Source organism: Ischnura elegans, chromosome 4, assembly GCF_921293095.1.
Source record: "Ischnura elegans chromosome 4, ioIscEleg1.1, whole genome shotgun sequence".
In the NCBI taxonomy this organism is placed as follows: Eukaryota; Metazoa; Arthropoda; class Insecta; order Odonata; family Coenagrionidae; genus Ischnura; species Ischnura elegans.
Window position 1 is genome coordinate 51221423 of NC_060249.1, and position 19554 is coordinate 51240976.

Here is a 19554-nt window from a genome sequence, read left to right on the forward strand (position 1 = left end):
AATTTTTCCCGAAAAACATCTCACTTCGTCCTGAAAGAAAACACTATTTTTAATGGTCATGATCTGAGGCTGCCCATAGTTGATAATTTAATTCGATCAAGACTTAAAATTCGTAAACATTTATTTATTTTGGTGATTTTTTTTCGGGTTCATTCCGAGTTGACTCATATTTTGCGGACGGCAGTTTCGGGCGCGTTCCAGCCAGTTTGTCATCAGTATGTCGGTTTTGGGCTGGAAGGCGCCCGAAACTGCCATTCGCAAAATATGAGTCAACGCGAAATGAACCCGAAAAACTGAGTTGAATAATGCTTTTAAATTATTTAGTGATTGGATACAAGTGTGTCGTATATAGTTGTCAGACAAGTAAGCATCGAGATTGTTAGAGTAAATGGGTAAAAACGAAAGTGTTATTGTAAATTATGGATAGCACATGGGATTTTCTCTATCGTTGCTCGCTTTCTGAGATGCCGACTTGACTGTTGGAATGCGTCTGGGCTCCAGCGTGTCTCTCACCGCAAGAGGTCTTTCCGTGTGGAGTGAATAATCCATGAGAGCCGGAAATTTGATTTAGAAGAGAATGGGCGAGTATCCCCTTAATTATTGGAGGCTTAAGGGAATGGGAAACTACAGGAACAAAGTTGATTAAAGAGCCTGCTCATGGATCATCACACATGTTCCTGATAGTCATTGGTCTTGGGTTAACATCCGGCACGATTCAGTTGATTCAAAGAAAGCATAAATCGATTCTCGTTATGAGGAGAATTAGCTGAAAATAAAAGCAATATTTGGCTTAGTACCTAATTAGAAAAATTCGTCTTCGTTGGGACTGTTGTAAAAATGTAAGATTGTTGTTGCATTGCAGGTCAGGCGTAAATTTTGCTCGACTTGAAGAAACATACCATATCTCTTCGCGCCGTATAAGAAGCAATACGTAAGACAAATACGAATGTAAGGTTGCCTACCATATAGGATACAGTCTCGTAACTTGTTTCCGCCACAACATACCCATGGGAACCGTGGGTGGAATCAGCTATACGAGGATGTATGAATAAGAAATTAGTTTCGTGGGCTGGATGAGTATTCCTACAGTAATATATTTAAAAATGGCTGATTTACGTTCATGGCTGATGTAATTCGAATGTAAAAGAATTATAGAGTATGTATAGATCGAATATGAGTTTTTCCTTTGTTTCATATAATTTATGCCTCTAATATCTTCTGGAGAAATTACCTCCCACTATTGTATGCATTTTTAATACAAAATTGAAACATCTTATCTCTGTTAGACCACTTTAGCAATCACGTGATTTTATGTTGCCAGAACATAGATGGTTGCGTTGAAAACTTACCATGTATGAAATTCTATAGAAGAAGATAGGCTAGGAGTAGCTGCAGAAGGTTACATACGAATTTCCAATTCCAATCTGTCTTTCCGGTCTTACAGATACAATCAAAAATGAAATCTATTCATCCTAAATAAATAAATTGTGCTGACGTGGCATTTCAATGTAACTCTGCTATGGGATGTAATATGCCGCGGATGAATGTAGACTAAAATTTTTAATCGCAGCTTTGAATTTGAAAACATCATTATGCAAAAAAATCATTCAGCCTACATTAAGTTTGAAATAGGAAACATGAGAACCCGTTCACAACAACTTAACTTGGCTAAACGAGAGCTATTACACTAAGCATCGGCGGCTAAAATCACTGGTATTTATTCAAATAAATTTGAACGAGAAAAGTACTTGTTTTAAATCGCGAAAGCTCGGAATTAGCTTCTCCGTTTTGAAACTACGTCAAGTTGAACCAATTTAAGTTAGTGCGAACAAATATTTACTACTAATGCGATCTCATATGGAAGAGACAGAGAGACAAGTTGAAATTTGCGGATTCCTCCATCTTTCTGGGTTTTGTCTCGTTGTTTATCATAGGGTTTTCGACCTGAAGACGCCTGATAGCATTCTGGTGAAACTGCTGTCACCCTATGACAAACAACGCGGCGAAAATCCGAAAGGTGGAGAGATCAACAAATAAAGAACGTCACCGAAGATCATGAGACAACATACATGCAGAAAGTAAGAATCGGACTCACCTCTTGCTCCAGAAGCCTCTCGAGGGCCTCCAGCACGGCCCCTTTACTGCTGGCAGCGACCAGCGCGTCCTTGCCCCACTTGCCCCCGGGACCTCCCGCCGCCGTCACCGGCTCAACGGGCAGCGGCCTCCTCGGCGGCGACGCCGGCCTCGGCACCGCGACTTCCTTCTGCCCCTTCTGTGCCGACGCCGCTGCGGCAGCTACTGTGGGCGCCACCGAAGTGCTCTTGACTGGTGCGGGCGTTGGCGGAGACGCCGTCGCTGCTGCCTTATTGCCCCCGGGGGACCTCTTGTTTCCCTTGCCGGCCAGAGACTCGAGCTCCCTCACGGCCCGGTCGGGTTCCGCCTGCGACGATTGATGCTGGGGTCTTCGGGAAGCGGTCGTCAGGGTCCCCCTCTTGCTGCTCAGCCGGTACGCCTTGCGTCCCGCCGTTGCGGAGCTCTCGGCCTGGGAGAGGGCGTCTTCGCGGTATCGCTGGGCGAGGATGAGGTTCCTCAAGAAGGCCCCCTCCGTCTTGGCCCTCTCGGCTTCCTCCTCCGCCTGCCTCCTCCTCTCCGCCTCCGCCGCTTCCGCGGCCGCCTCGGCCTCCGCTTCGGCCTCCTCCTCCGCCTCCTCATCTTCGTCCTCCTCGTCCACGTCGGAATCGGACCATCGTGGAGTGCCCCAGCCCATCGCATCCTCTTCGCGACGCATTTCTTCCTCCAGGTCGTCTACGGGGTCGGCCGGGGAAGCCCTCCATCGCTCCTGGGACCTCCAAGAGGTGGCGGCAGGGCGGAAGGCGGACACGGCGGGGTTGTACTGTAACGCGGGGGGAAGATACTCTCAGTGTGTTGAATTCAAGCAAATTTCTAATCGGCTTCAAGCGAATTTTAGGAATGAATTGCGGAGTATGATTGAAATTAGGATGCATTTACTCGGAAGGTTTGTGTACCACGCTTCTGTAACTTCGTTGGGTTGAACTGCAACGCATGGGGAATGGAATCTAATTGTGCGAATCAAATCTAATTTCTAGTGGGCTTCCAGGGAGTACTTTTCCAGGGAATTATCGGGACTGTGATTTATCTATATTTCTGAAGATGAATCTTGAAGAGCAATACCTGAAACATGTCAAGTAAGTACCTGAAAAATGTCTATTTTTTCCAGAATCTGGAAAATTTAAATGCATAAATTTGTATATTTAACGATATGTTTTTCGATTTTCCATGAATGGGATGCTTGCGAATAAGAGTCATAAAACATGTTTTTTAAAAATTATTTCTGAGTGTATGCTTAGGCGGAATCATATTTAATAATTTTTATTCATGGAACGAAAAGTCCGATAGTAGATGGAGAATAAGGTAAGCCGAAGTCCCTTAGCCTTATGAATTTTTTTCTGAATAGCATGTGAATGAGATTTTCAAGCGTCGAGTTTAAAGGCTTATGAAACGTGATGATAAAATTTCACTATTTAGCCATGTCTTGTGTTGAATGCTTTTTCATCTCTTTGATTATGTCCTCACCTTCGAGAAAGGCGGAAGGGAATCGATTTGAATATTAATGCGTAGGATCCCAATGTGAAAGAATCTTTTTCGTGTGATTATTTCAGAGGCTTTAAATGTTATCCTTGGGTTGTTGGTTATTGTTTGTAGGCCCGAGAAAAATCTCTGCAAGCTGACGTGAGTCCATCATGTTAAATGTCTTATGTCATTTTCTTTATTCGACCCCCCAGTCTGGGATCAATCTCCTTGGAACGATTTATTTCTGCTGGCTCACAATTTGTCTCGATATTTCTCCCTTTTCTGTTTCTTATCTGAGGGGATAGTAGAACCTTGTTATCCAAACACGTCGCGGTATGTTATCGGTGGGAAGCGATAAGAATCGATGCTGAGTCAGTGCCGCTGCAGCATAATCCGTTTTCGAAGTTCAGCTATTTTATTAGGCTATGCTTTGGAGGACCTTTTCACGAGGAGAATCAAATTCGTGACGGTAAAATTTCAATTCTTTTTTAGATATGAAAGTAGTTAAATAAAGTACTATTTAAAGTAATGACTCATATCTCGAAAAACAAAAACAACTGCAATAAAAGATTAGACATTGAAAATATAAGCAAAATGTTCAACAATAAATCCTAATTGATGGTAATTATGGTATTGAACTAGCTTGGGTACAAGGAGGAAACAAACAAATCTTTGCAAAAAAGGTATGAAAAAATTCTTGTTTCTTCTTTTTAATTTATGCCTAATGAATTATTTTTATTTTATTATTAAAAAAAACATTGTAATAATCTTTCATGCCTTCATGCATCAAATAAATGTATTCGCATGAATTCATAGTCCTGAAGAAGATATAAAAAATATATCAAAGGGGTGCCAAAAAATGTGTGTATCATTCTTAGACATATACTCCGAGACGTTAATCATCAATCAAATTTGTGCACTTCTTGGAAAATTCAAACGTTACTTCCGCGAGTCCAAAATATTTTCCATTGGATGTCATTCTAACCGTACAGTGAACAATATCATACAGACGTTGAACCGTATGCTCAGTCTTATTGTGATAAATGGTCTATTAAAACTAGTTTATGATTAATGCTATTCCTACTATAAATTTCAGTTAGTTATTTACTTTAACAACCTCATGGAGTTTTATCCTGGGGTTTCTGGGATTAAGTTTTTGTTTATTATTCTCCACTCTTTCTACAATTACCATTTTAAATAGACCTGAAAATCGTTATGCCACAAGTGTTTCAAGCATTCCTTAGTAGATTATTTATTCATGACTGATTATCCCATCATTTATATTCGTATACTTACTACCTCGAGTATTATTTTATCTATATTTTATCTTTAGAGTGCAATATTATAAGACGTATCACAAAAAAAAATTCCTGGAGAAGTTCGAGTGTCCATGAGTTTGACTTCCCGAAACATCGTCTCTACCTATCGAAGCTTCTCACATCTAGATCCTTGTTTGGGGATGATAAATTCAGTGGGGAAAATAAATGACCTCCGTTTTCCCGGTGGACCCTTCTGCGAAGCGATGGCATCGTGGAGGTGTGTCCGTCGTCGCTCATTTTGGTCAATCGTGTCGACGGCTTGTTGTACTCCCATTGGCCTTCCAAGAGATTTATATCCATCGTTTTTGAGGGGACAGGGGCGACTACAGTAGAACAGATGACTTCGTCTTTCCGTCCTAATTCTCTGAGAGTCAATAACCTGTTGAACGGCTGCGCTATATCCAGCGGGCCCATTGACAAGAACTCACCCCCCCACAGGTTAATCTGCTCGCAAAGTTTTATCCTCTCACCTTCATATCCATCAAAGACTATTTTCAATTAAGACATACATGTTGTTTTCTCTGTAGCTTGATTTAGACAATAAGTTCATAGTATATAGTTTTCAAATTGAGCATCGACCTTATTTCTTTGTAATCACGCGAATGTTAGCCAATAGACTAACATCATCAAAAATGCCTGAAATAAGGGCGAAAATATTATTTGCTATCGAGTTTATTCGGCAAATTAGTTTAAAAAATCGAACAGAGAAATAATTTCATTGTAAATTACGAGAATTTTACCATATCGGCCAACTTCATCACAGTCGTCAATCAATTTCAGCCTTCTAAATCATAAGGATCTAAAGGAAACGATCAGAAATTTACTGTTAAACGCATTTCATATAATTAAAAATTAAAATACACGGGTATCATAGTTTCGGGGCTTTTATCACGTTTTTTAATATAATTTGACGTACAGCAACGTGGCGGAAGCCCATAAACCATGATCGCAACTAGAACTCACCGCGGAAGCCTTCGAAGGAACTTCAAACCCGGAAAATTTCTACGGAATTTGTAGTAATTATATATTTGGCCAGTTTTTGTATTCTTGGGAACTGACTTTTTTTCTCTTGAAGTCAATTTTTAACGTTGATTAGTTTCTTGGAATGGAGGTCTTTAAGAAGTAAATGCAACATTTTTGGCCAACGTTTGGGTATATTTTTATACCTTTCTCTGGGCTATGACTGAATATGATTACATTAATTTTACACATTAAGGCATGAAAGGCTATTACAATGTTTTTACAGTAATAAAATAAAAAATAAAAATTTAATGGTAAATGAAATCAGTTTTGGGGACTATAATGGGTGTTTTAAGGACATCACTGGTCTAAGGATTAGGATTCATACACTAAATTAGCGGTTCTTAACAGTTCTTAACAGGTGGTACGCGACGAACCAGTCGGTAATGGTGGACGCCAGAAAATATGTATATATATAACATGGGGTATTTAAAAAAAAGTTTCTATTTATAAATTTATCTATAGTTGAAATTGCCACCTATCCGTAGTAAAATTATGGAAGAAAATGTGCACGTTACATTTTTGGGGGTAGAATATTGGTTACATAAATTAGGTACGTGAGGAAAATAAAAGTTGGGAACCGCTGCTCTAAATTACAACAAGATACAAGAAGCAAGTTAGTGCGTTTACCTGCAGGTAGCCGGGTGAGATTACGAACGGCGACTGGGCTGCCTCCGTGGACATCCTGGTAGCGGCCCGGCCCTCAGCGTAAGGTCCCTCGGCGTAGTATGCGTCGTCCAGGGAGTCCTGTAGGCTTCCTTGTTCGGGCTGCTCTAGCAATTCCTGCTCGACGAAGGCCCTGTAAGGGTCCACGGGGTCCCACTGCCTAAAGGTGGGTGCGGGAAGCACGGGTCGCAGGCGGGGGGTGGCGGAGTAGAGTTGGGGTACGGAGAGGGCGGCTGGGGAGGGAAGGCGGGCCCGGAGGTGCTCGGCCGCCGACAGCGGGCCGCTGGATGGCGAGCGCCGGTATCGTTCGGTGCCGAACACCGGCTGAGATGGTTGCCGGGCTCTCAGGGTGAGGATGGGCGAGGCGAAGGTTTGGAGCGTGAGGAACAAGGGTAGGAGGACGAGGAGGGTACTCAGTGATTTGACAGGAGACATCCTAGGAGAGAAAAAAGAAAAGAAGATGGGGAATCATTATGAATCTAAGGTATCTAAGGTAACTCGGTGGTTTTTATTTGACTGGTGTACAGGTGGATACATCCAGGCAAACATATGCTAAGGGGAGAGGTTTGGTGATGCAGTCACTCTCGGTTATCCGACTACCAATTATCCGATTCGGGCTATTTTCTCCTCCCTGCGCATAAGATTTCGAAGAATAATTGAAGGTAACGTATATATTAAAACAAAAGTTTGATGCATCTCAAAAGCGCGTCAAAATACGTATGCTAATATATAAATCCGGAATATTAGCCATGTTACAAAATTGAGTGTCCCCATTCCTGCCATATTTTAATTCTCGATTATCCGTGTTATTTAGTAAAACTCGGACTTCATCTCCCATTCATTAGCACGGATAATCGAAAGTTGACTTTATACGACGGAAGCGGATAGCTTGGTATTGCAGAATCCATTTTTTCTTCTTTTTTTCACTTCATTTTCAGTTGCTAGAAACTTATTTAGAAACTTCATTTTTTAATGGCTAAATCCCAAGTTTCCACAAATTGAGAATTCCTTGCATCTTCCTTAAGACCGGAATCGCCCAGTGCTTGAATAAAAGAGGCAAATTTCATCTCAGCATCTTGTCTCTCACCCTGGCTATTTCGCGAAAGTGGCAAGGAGGGAAAAACCTATCCCGCTTGTCTTCTTCGCTCGGGTCGATGAAGAATTTTTGCGTGGGAATCGAAATAGGATATTCGGAGCGGATCGGGGGATGGGGCAATGTGGTGGAGGAAATGGGGAGGGATGGGGGATGAAGGGTGCTGGCTGGGGGTTAGATCCTGAGTTCGCAAAATGTCACCGGAGCGTTCCCAAAGGATCCCTCGGAGGGGTGTCGCCCGATACCCCTGCTCAGGGGAAATAGAGAATACGCTTCTTCTATCGGCGATAATCGGACTCTCTATCGGTTTCTCCGGCTGGCTAGACATTTTGAGGAACCCCTGATTGCTTTAGCGGCTCAAAAAAATGGTTTGAAACAGCTTGAATTTTTCTGGTCTCACCTACTTTATGGGTTTCAGGTCATTTTATAGAATATTCCTGCTATAGAGTGCATAAATTTACCCTGCGATTTTCCCGGAATCGCACCCTATTTAGTCACAATGGTTAAAAACCTGTTGCTTCGAGTTTCGGCGAAAACCTTTGTGATCGGTTTCAGTTCATTTTCTAAAATCCTTTCAGTATAGAGTGGTTGAATTTACCCTGAGATTTTCCCGGAATTGCACCCTATTCAGCCACAATGGCTTAAAACCTGTTGCTTCGAGTTTTGGCGAAAACCTTTTCGATCGGTTTCAGTTCATTTTTTAGAATCCTTTCGGAAATGGAGTACATTAATTCACCATGCGATTTTTAAGAAATTCCACCCTATTTATTTACACTGGTTTAAAACCTGTTGATTCGAGTCTTGGCGAACTTTTTTCAGGTCATTTTTTTAGAATTCTGTCTGAATAGATTGCATTAATTTTCTCCACAATTATCGCAGAATCGCACACATTGTAAAAATTGGTTGAAAACGTACAGTTGAAAACTTCGAGTTTTAGCGAAACATTTTTATTTTATGCAAGTAAATAAGTCAGGTAGCGAAGAATAAGATTGCCCATGCAATGAATGTGAAGTGATTACGAAAATTTTTTTTGGGTTTGATAGCTGTGATTTTTTTTCGCAACCGTGACACAAGCTTTATACCTTTCAAAATCAATTTCCCATTTTGATTCTCCTGATTTCAATTGTTACAGTTGGTAAATAAGAACGGTGGAATTAGGGACTAATTCATGATCACGTTTCTAGGAATTTTTTTGGAGCACATTGAAAGATACCATGAATTTTTACTCTCAGTAAATTCAATATTCTGATGATTTTAACATGTGACTCTCGTATCATTATAGATGTTACGGCTCGAGTGTCTAAAATAAGGAGGTATAATAAACAGTTTCGAAATTTACATATTTCGTGTTTTTCAATGCATCAATATTTTCCAGAAAGCGTAACCTGAGCCTTCCCCTATGTAATCATTTCTTATCTTATATTGTTACTATTCTGCGATTACGCATTATAATGATGGATTTTAATAGCTGCGACGAATTTTTCTCCGTATTTCTCTATCCCTTGAAGAGAGGTACTAGCTACACTGCCTCTGATGTAGAGTGTTAAATTTCTTTCCTACAATTAATCTTCAAAGTCTTTTAACTGAGGATTTATGATTGGCTTTATACCTTGAATCAAGTATAATAGCATGAGTACATGTTGAATCTTTCATTGAACGCATAAGGTGCCTCATTTTTGAAGGATTCAATTGAGTTGGAAAGAAGTTCAAGTCTATGATTCGTTTGACCACTAAGCCAAGTTTGGGCAAAGGAGTGATATCCGTGTGGACTGTGGATGGTTAAAAATTGCGAGTGTGAGTCATAACTAGTTTCTCAACTACTGATTTGATATTGAAGAATTAGAGACGTACCTTGCCCGTGTGATATTAGCAAAATACGTGGTTGAAGGATTATGCATCCTATCTCTCATTTATCTACAGAGTAGTATCAGTTTCATAGAGATTGTTGTTGCTCGCATTATCGTTCCGTCAAGCAAGATTTTGTTAAGCTTGGCAAGTTAGTATTTTGCACCATAAATAAAATATGGAATCGTTTTAGGTAGAATTTAATACTATCCACGCTGCAAGTGCGTATAACTTTGGTGGATTTCAATTTGTACGAAGGCTTTTTCTCCGTACTCTTTCATCCTTATTTGGAAAGTTTAATATGAACTGTCTCTGCTAATGAATTTTAAACTATATTTATGTTAAATTCCCTGAAAACCTTAGAGATGATAATCAGTGCAGTGCGTAAAACTAATTTTCGTTGGCAGGAAGTGCTCAGGAGGCAAGATTAAAAATATCACCCATAGAAGAGTGGAGTTTTCACGAGTACGATGAATCGTTAAATTTCTGCGGAAACTAGTTAGGTGTCAAGATTATGTGAGCTTTATACGTGGCTGCAATATTATTCTCATAATCACTCATATCACTGCAATGGTGGTTATATTTTCTATAACGGATATAGTCTTGCAATGTGGAAGGCAAGGGGAAGCCACCATATATAATTATCCCGAGGAGTCGCAGGTACACCTCCCATTATAAAAAACTGCATTTCTTTATTCCTTTCTATGAGTGGATTTATTTAAATGTCTAAGGGGAGGCTAACCTTAACTTTGAATTGCCGTTGTTATTTGCTAATTTTTTTGGATTAGGTTCTGGGGTAGCGGCTAAAATTCAGTGAAGTATCTAGTTTTATCGACGTTGCCGTGTGCTAGTTGTGTTATCTTTCAACGCTAGACTACTAGAAAATTTTCCAGACAAAGGCGGAATATATGCGTATTAGTCCTTTTGAAAGTATTTTATCTTTGATTGAATATTGATTCAGAATGTATCGCGTTTCTTCATGGCGTGGTGTAAGTTAGCCATATGGAGGTTTATTGCCATGTTCAGAGCCATCTCTTGGCAAATAAATTTGGCTACATCTGGGGGAATCGGTTGCATAAACCCCCCGCCGAAAGCACTGATGATTGAAGTAATTCATGTAGCTCGATGATGTGAGCATTTGACCGGGAAGGGAAAGGTCCGGTGTTCGAATCGCGGTCGAGGTGAGATTTTTTACACGTGTTTTCGGCGATCATTCCATTTCTGCTTCACCATACAGTCACAGTCATGCGTTTGAGTCCCTATCTCTTTGTTTCATCTCCTATTCATTTTTGTATATTCGCTTATGGCGACCTGTGTGATTGCAAATTTGATATGTACGTAGATATTTACATATATCTGTACATATTCATCGATGCCGAGCAAAATATTTATTATATTTACTGTATAGTTGTTTTTAACACGCGTACGACGCGTTTGCTGTAAGACCGTGCAAAGCGCAATTCATTCATGTAGAATTTTTTTTTATTGTGAACATAATGGATTGTCCCTTGACAAAGGTTTGTTTTAATTACTTTTAATTGTTACCTAATTGACAGTTGCTTGTGAACTAATACTCAATTGGGAGAAATATGCGTGACTAAAGCGGTCTGGTAGTGAAACATTCCGAATGACCTCCGATCCGTCGCGTATCCAGTTGTCCGCCATATTGTCTTCATTCACGTAAGTTTTCCCTTTCATTCTATTCATGGAAGGAAACCATTCTTAATCAAGCCTCAGGTTCATTTCCACTATTAGAATTTCTATCGTCGTGTTGGATGGTTTAATTTTTATCAATGATATATAGTTCTTTTGTCCTAAGGAAACGGGTAGTTTTTTTTTCGCTAATAATCGTCGCATGAATGTGACGTCATGGAAATGACGCTGTCCTACTCGTAGCATATGTTTTCACATAAGGATACTTTTGTTCAACTTCGGGTATTGTAGTTATCTATCTCCGATTTCGGTTTTCATTAAAAAAAAATCGCTAAATGGTTGCATTGTCATATTGAATGCTTAGCAGATCTCGAACTTCTGATGTTGGAGGAGAGATCTGATGTGTAACATGTCCGCCATTTTGGTAAGAGGACCTTTGAATCGTTATTGCCATTCATTTATGAGACATGAAATAAACTACACTCGTTTGAAATAAAATATATTTCAACCATTGGAGATCGAAATTGATATAATTTTACTTAATCCAGTCAGATGGTCTTGATTAGTTATCTGAAAAGTAGCCTCGATAATCTTCACGTTGTTTAATATTTTATTCCACAAGTCATTTAGGAGATTTTCACATTCATGTGATTGTAAAAAAATATTTTGAGCTGTTAGTGTGCAATAATTATCTCCATGGAGAAGTTAACGGCTGTCGTTATACCTATCCGGAGGTGATCGAGGAATAACTTCGCTGCTAATTAGTTGCTGTGGAAAAATCGATTAAAATTAAGCATAGAAGATGATAATGACTCTCTTTATTGGCACAAAAATGATGCAAATAAGTCTAAAGTGTTGGTAATTATTGAAAACCATGCGAATAATTCCGGAGCCACGAATTCACTTTTCTTTCTCCGGGGTAAAACTCACCATTCAGCGGCGTCCCTTTCGTTTGAGACGCCAAAGTGAGATGTCGCTAGTGGCGTTTCTCGAATTATCAATGCCAGCTGAGAATAATTGATTACCCATTAAAACAATTATACTGACGATGGATTCTAAAGTATAGATAAATTATTCCATTGGATCTATAATGTTCTCCACGAAATTATTTCTTCGTGAGCATGCGACTGGTTATTATTCCCGATGTATTTAGAAATGATGATTCGTAATTAGTTAAAAATACCTCACATATATGCATAGCCTACGTAAAGTAACGGAGCAATATCTCGCTTTTCTAAAATTTAGCGTTAAATCTCAGGCCATCTTGTTATTGATCATTTCATTATTTGCCATCGCGTATGAGATTTCACTTGTTCAAACACTTCGTGCCATAGCTGGGGAGTTTTCACATATGGTCATTGCTACTCGGGCGGTGAAAATTGCACGATATCACCAGACTCGCTTGCTGTGTGCCGCAGGCGAAAAAAATAATTTTCACCCACACGCTAGTGCTAGTGGTAGATAAGCAAAAAATTGAATACCTATCTCATAGTGATTGTTCGTGGTAAAAGTAGCGAGGTGAACTTTCAAAGACCGTGAAGAGGCTTAGATGGCGCGTACAGCATGAATCCCCGGGATTTCTTGAAGACGAGTCGTAAAAGGTCACGCTTAACAGGAGAGGGCTTTTCTGGGAAAAAATAAGCTCAAACAGAGGGAGGGTTGTCAGGGACATATTGGAGACGTCGATCGAATAAGCTGATTGGATGGAGTGGTTGATTCTCCATACAGACGTCATATTTTCCAACCCTACCCAGACATCCATTCACCATCGACCTTTCCCTGATGAAATACTATGCGGAGAGTTTTACTGTAGCACGCTATTCCATCAGACCATCATTTTCAATAGACATAAAAATTCGCTGAAATTCGGATATCTTCACAAGCTTCTTCGAAGAAATGTTACAGATAAATTTCCCTTCTAAAAAGCGTAAATACAGTCTGCCGCTGATATCATCACTTAACTGTACGGAGTATTCAAGGCTTTGAGATGAAGTACCTCGCGTGATATATGAATGGAATGCATATCTTTCTTTATGTCTAATTATTTATTGAGGACATTAGTACGGATATGAGGTAATACACCAATGAAGGAATCAAAAAATGCCCCAAGGTATTCATAGTTCTCTAATCAAGGAATTACTAAGAAATGGTTAAGTTACACGTGTTTGCCCCTCAGGGAAGGGGAAAGCCTTAATGTTTTTCGTGTCCTAGAAATACCAGAATTCTCTTGTTGTAAACTCTTAAGTGTAGGAATGCATGTATACAGTGTAAAGACTAACAAAAGGTCATCTACCTCATCTACTCAACAGTCAATTTCGCTCTCTGTGACCTCGAAGTCTGCGAATATGCTTGCCAAAATTTTGTTTGAGATATTTTTACTCTAAATTACACTTTTTTTTAGAAGTTTTTCAACACTTCCTTTTTTCTATAATTACGTAAGAAACCTTTAACGGGAGGAGTTATGATTTAGTATTGCAATGTGCATATTATAAAATCGCCCACGCCTATCAGGAGGGAATCCAGTGGCACCTTTACCCGCCGACTCCACACGAAGGGGGTTCGACCTTTCCGTCAAAACACGAGCACTCGAGACGGAAATCAGAAAGTTGAGAAACCTGTCGTTTTCATTTCTCTCTCGCTGGAAGGGGGAGATATATATTATACGCATTGCTGCGAAGCCAAGCGCAGGTAAGGGGATGTTTGATATAACATACGGTCACATTCCAGGAGTCGTCGACGAATGCATAATTGGATTTTCCGCGGGATTTGAACCCACCCATTCCACCTGAGAGGCAACGATGCGGATTAATATGTGGACATCCCCGCGTCTCATTCGCGTGAGCTCCGATCGTTCTTAATAGGGGAATGGGGCGGTGGGGAGCGGAAGGGTTTGTTTCAGGTGGTGAGGGGGTGAAGGGTTCGTTAGGGATGAGTCCATTAGGGGATCTCCGCGCCGTTTGCAAACGCGAGAGGGGTTATGAGAGGGCGGTTTTGAAGAGGCGGGTGGGGGAAGAGGCGCCTTAAGCTTTCGGGCTTACCCTGAGTGGGTTTTTGTGGGAGTATGGAAGGGGTTGCTGAGAGTATAGAGATGAGGTGTTTTGGAGGAGTATGATGTGAGTGAAGGAACGCTGAAGAAAGAAGGGTGTGAAACTGGAAACTATTTTTAGTTTACGGGGACTAGCCACGGTGATAACTTTACGAAGTCGTCTCCCGCAATGCACAGTTTGGAAACTGACGCTTTAGTATGGTGAGGTTGACCGCAAGGGAGGTCTTAAATGTTGTATCCTCCCAGGTAGTGGAAACGGTTATGGAAATAAAGTGTGGAAACACTTTATAAATCTTATCGTGAAAACATTTTGAGAATAAGTATTATTTAATATCATATAAATAATTTTTTAATATAGTTTCTAAATTATGTGCGGTGATTGTCATATAAAAGCTTCATCCATCAATCCTGGACACTCCAGTTAACTTCCAAACGTTTCGCTACTAAAAATAAGTAAATTCGATGAATGAACTGCCAAAATGTAAAATACTAAGTAGCAGATTTGATGTGTTTGAAGCTTGTTTCTTGTGAACCAGTATCTCAGATGGAGCGGATAGGTGTCAGAACAGACGTGGAAGATGGGGAGAAGAGAGCGCCTCTGTTATCTTGCTTATTACGGAGGACGGTCTTGCGACCGAGGATTTGTGTTCCGTTCGAAGGATGGCATAATGTAATGAAAATCGCCTTAAATAATCCAAGCAAGCTTTTTTTTAAGTTTTCGTCTAAAACTTATGACCCGAGAAAATTTGAGGAAGAAAAGAGAAATAACATGGAGAGAGATGAAAAAGGTGAAGTCATTTTGAAGAAAAGTCTCATCGGTGTTTCTTAAGGTATTCACTCTTTCAGTTCATGAAAAAATTAATGGTAGGCTAAATTACTAAGCAAAATGTTGGAGAAGCGCCAACAAAACCCCTTTTTCGCTTTCCAAGGGAGTTCTTCGTTCACAGTGAACTAGTATTTCCTACTAATGACATTGCTGGCGATGTTAACTTATTTTATAAAATTAACCATGCTTATCTAAAGATTATAAGGCAAGTCCAGTGGGTAAAATTAAATTTTGCGGAATATAACAAATTATTTAGATTTTTGCCATTCGTGACGGAGCTCTAGTTTAGGGGAAGTATGATATCTATATTCACGCAGCTAGAAAAATCTAGTGTTTCACTAGATATCTGAATGACGTCACCCTTTTCTAACTACTACCCTAAATTATTTGCTAGCTAAATTTATGAAAACTATCAGCAGAAATCACTCTCTAAACTTATTTGGCTACAAACCCGGATTTTCACATAGAAACCTGAAGACTTCCCTGGAGCACCCTTAACTTTTGTGCTGCAATGCTAATATCCCGATTATTTACACGGTAAGTAATATTTGAGTAAATATAATGGGAACAATTGGCAATATAATTGCCGCTGATTTTTTCTGCATTGATTCTATAAAAATTCAGCATAAAATAACAAAATTTTGCTAAGATTATAGTTGGATCATTTCGGCTAAAATCCATTTGTAATCCAATAATTGTAATGATCCTTATTTTACTATCTTAAATTTTATACGTCGTATTTTAGGTCCATCCCTAGCCGGTAAGCTTGATGCCAAGGGAGAGGGGCGGGAAGGGAGGGAGGGGGGGAGAGTGGAGGGGAGGGGGAGATATAAGATAATGCCCACGCACTGAAATCCTCCGCCCACCTGGGTTTCCATTCCGCGAATCCGTATTTCGCGAGAAAAACCACCTCGCGTTGTCCCCGGAGATACGTGCGCGAACTGTACTTCCAGATAAGGGAGAGATTTTTCAGGAATTAGGAGGAGGGGTTGGGGAACGTGCGGTGTGGAGTGCGTGGGGGAAAGGATTGGTGGAGAATGGGCAACCCATTCCCCTTCCTTCCCACGAGAGTACCTGCGTATTTCGGAATGCTCAACGCCAACCTACCCTTCCCTCCACTCGCGAGACGTTTCGGAACATTTCTAGGAATACTCTCTTCCGCCCCTCCTCCCCACGCACGAACCAATAGGAGCACACGGACCTTTTTTTCTGCGGAGAGAAAAAAAATTCGCCAGAGGCACTGGTGTTCCAGGAAACGTCACCAGAGATTTTCCCTATCCTCAACGTTTCCAAAGTACCTCTCTCCCCCCCTTCATTGGGGGCACAGGCAGGATTTTCGCGGAAGGTACATCCGTCCTAACGCGTCGTTAATGTTTTTCACATGCAAGCCTATTGGTTAATTTTGCGAAAATATTCACCATTGCACTTTGCACTCGAGTTGCGAAATTTTTCACGCAGAAATCCACTGGAATATATAACCTGCAAGAGATCTGTTTCTAAGTGATAGACGACGAGTTTTACTACCATACCCTTTCGCACTCGAGTAACGAACTTTTATGTGCGGAGACTCACTGGAATATAACCTGCTAGGGATCGTAAATTTAAGATTCCATTTCTGAGTGATAGACGAATGCTATACGGGTTCTCTGCCGAGTCATTCGGTTGAAGCCTGCGTGCGCTCCGATTTTTTTCCCACCGTTTCGGTGGTCGAGTGGTTCAACTTCCTCATGCCATAAAGTTCTGACAGACCACTCGGCCATCGAAACATTGGCAGAAACCGGTCCAAGGGAACCTGATAGATAACCCGTATATAATTCTCCGATGGCATACGCCGGGAAAGAATTAAATCTTACGTAATGCATATAATCTGGAAAACCCGATCGAAAAGTACGATTTTTTTTAAAAATTGGCCTCGGGAAACGGACTTAACGCGAGAGAAATCTCGGGGACATCCACTCGTAACCCAAATCGGGGAGGTAGCGGTCTTCTCCGGCGGGAACAGCCCCTTTACCTCCCCGGGGCAGAAGACTACTACGAGCGATAAATCGTTTTCCCCGCCTCGCGGGGCGTAAGGTAAGAAAGGGGTTTTTCACCCGCTCACTCACCTGTTAACTTCACTCTTTCACTGTCTCGCTGTCGCCCGGAGAGGCTGGGGGCTGTCGTCTCCTTCCGCTTATCTGTGTCTGCCGACGAGACGGCGATCTGCGTCTATCTGTGGAAAGGCCTCCGGCTCCGCTGCTTATGGTCGAGGAAAAACACTCGAGTGAAAGTCGTTTCGCTGTCTCTCAATATGCTCTGACTGGTCGCCTAGTTGAGAGCGCACTTCAGCTGCTGCTCAGTGGACTCCTCTCAACTCTCCGACACGTTGGCCAGACTTCGATCCAATCCTCCGGTTGTCCACCTCTACGGGTCCTATATATACCCCTCCAGACCCGCCCCCCTCCTCTCCTCTCCCCCCTCCTCCTCTCTCTCCCTCTTCGTATCTACGTCCCTCGACAGAGCTCTCCTCAATGAATGGAGACGGTGAGGAGGCGGGCGTTTTGCGTCCCGGCCTCCCATTGGCCGGCTCGCGGATGCCTCGCGCCCACCCATTGGCCCGGCGTCCCGCTATCGATCCCGGTAGCGCTTCCTCGCCTGTCGGGGGATATCTTGTGTAGGCGTAAGTCGCCCTCCTCCTCCTCCTCATCAAACCCTCTCCTCCACCTCCTCCTCCGCGAGTCGCCGGCTCCCGCCTGCCCATCTCTCGTCCGCCGGAGAGAGCGTGGGCGAAGACAGGAGTTTTGCGAGGGGCAAGAGGCTGGTGGTCCCCCAGTCCGGGAGTAAGGTGTGGGGGGGAGGGGAGTGGAATGATGTCCGGGGGAAGTTTTTGGGGGAGCGTCGTAGGGTTTGTGGCAGGGGATGTTGGAGACTCGTGTTGTTTTTTAAACCCCGTCCATAACGAATTAACTTGGCGTAACTTGAGGTAATATCACCTAGAGTATTCCACCAATCGTTCAGGCTGTGTATCAATCGTGAAGCACAATATTATGATAACGTAATAACATGTCATTTGATACATAGTCCCTAATGATGATGATGCTCCAGCATTGATATCCGGATTGTGCAAGTTTTTTATTTGACCATAGGTTATTCTGTATGTTACTGTTATGGTGAATGGAAGTCCTCAAGGTGATAACTATTACCATTTCACTCCATAGTTTATACATTTAGATTAAATCCAAAAACAGTCCGGAAGGCCTTTTACATTGGATATGTAAACAAAGCGCTAAATAATAAAGTGCAACAAGAAATAACGACAAAAAACGTACATCAAATACTAATGTCCGGGGGAGGGTTTTTTTTGGGGAGCCGAAAGGGGTTGTGGCAGGGTGTGTTAGAGACTCGTGTTGTTTTTTAAGCGCCGTCCATAAAAACTTAACTTGACGTAACTTGAGGTAATATCCCCTAGAACATTCCACAAACCACAGTTCAGACCGTGTATTAATGGTGAAATCCATATTTATTTATTTGCATTAAGTTCAAAATAAGTCTAGAAGACCTTTTCCATTGGATTTTTAAACAAAGGGTTGACTTTACAGCTAAGGAAAGGGTCTCCGATGGCCTTAAATTTTGGCACCACTATTCAAACCTAAAACAAAGAAACAACCTGTGGTAGTTTACGAAAATATTTCTACCTTCTTTAACTGTAATCTATATGGGCCGTTTATTACCTTTATTTAAATAAAAAATATAGGATGCAGCAATAAGAGACAGAAAAAAACACACGTTAAATATTATCAGATATCACGTATTAAATTCACTTATTAGACCGCCTCAGCAGCTCTTCTTGAGATTTACTGGGTTGGGGAGGGATTTAGAGAGGAAGTGTTCTGATGGCGGTTTTAAATAAAGGAATTGATGATTTTATAGCAACGGAAGGGCTTTGATGGAATTGTTGGTGAGGGTTATCCGGTAGGTAAGGAATCTCTGAGCAGGGATGGCAATCGAAACCAAATGTAAGTCGAAACCAGTAAAATTTCAATAGTTTCGTTCCCGGGAGACACTGTTTCGCACCGGAGGGACCACGTGATTCTTCTTCGAACGGTTTAGTTTCAACCCACACACCGAGTACGAAGTATGACTGAATGAAGTAAAGGTTTGGCCTACCGCCTACCGCCATTAGTTTTCGGGAATTCGTTTTTTCCCCTAACAACAAAGGACTTAAATAAATATTAGTCGTGATTTTGTTTGAGCATTTGTTTTTTATGTGAAAACGGCTGGTGACCTTAAACCCCCTGCCACAAGCAGGGATGGCAAGTGAAACGAAACGAAAACGTTGCGTTCCCACCCGGAGGGAAACGGAAATACGAGGCCTAGGTTTAGTTTCGTTCCCGGACGAAATAAAAATCACCAAGGAGTTCATTTTCTATGTGGAACGAAACTTTACTCCCGGGAACGAAACTAAATTAATCGAAACTCCGCTGCTCACAGTTATGTTTTGATACCAAAATATGAT

At 41.4% G+C, this 19554-nt stretch overlaps 1 protein-coding gene across 1 annotated transcript in view; it reads right to left on the bottom strand.

The window, feature by feature from the left end:
* The window catches only part of LOC124157440 (eukaryotic translation initiation factor 3 subunit A-like), a 77491-nt gene extending 60057 nt beyond the window's left edge, over window positions 1-17434 (bottom strand). Inside the window, exons 1-3 of the mRNA XM_046532140.1 lie at window positions 17165-17434; window positions 6561-7032; window positions 2096-2893 (exon numbers count right to left, since the gene is read on the bottom strand). Of these exons, the coding sequence (XP_046388096.1) occupies window positions 2096-2893; window positions 6561-7031 (1269 nt within the window). The 5' untranslated portion in view covers window position 7032; window positions 17165-17434. The remainder of the gene's footprint in view (window positions 1-2095; window positions 2894-6560; window positions 7033-17164) is intronic.
* Between the last annotated feature and the right edge of the window lie 2120 nt (window positions 17435-19554).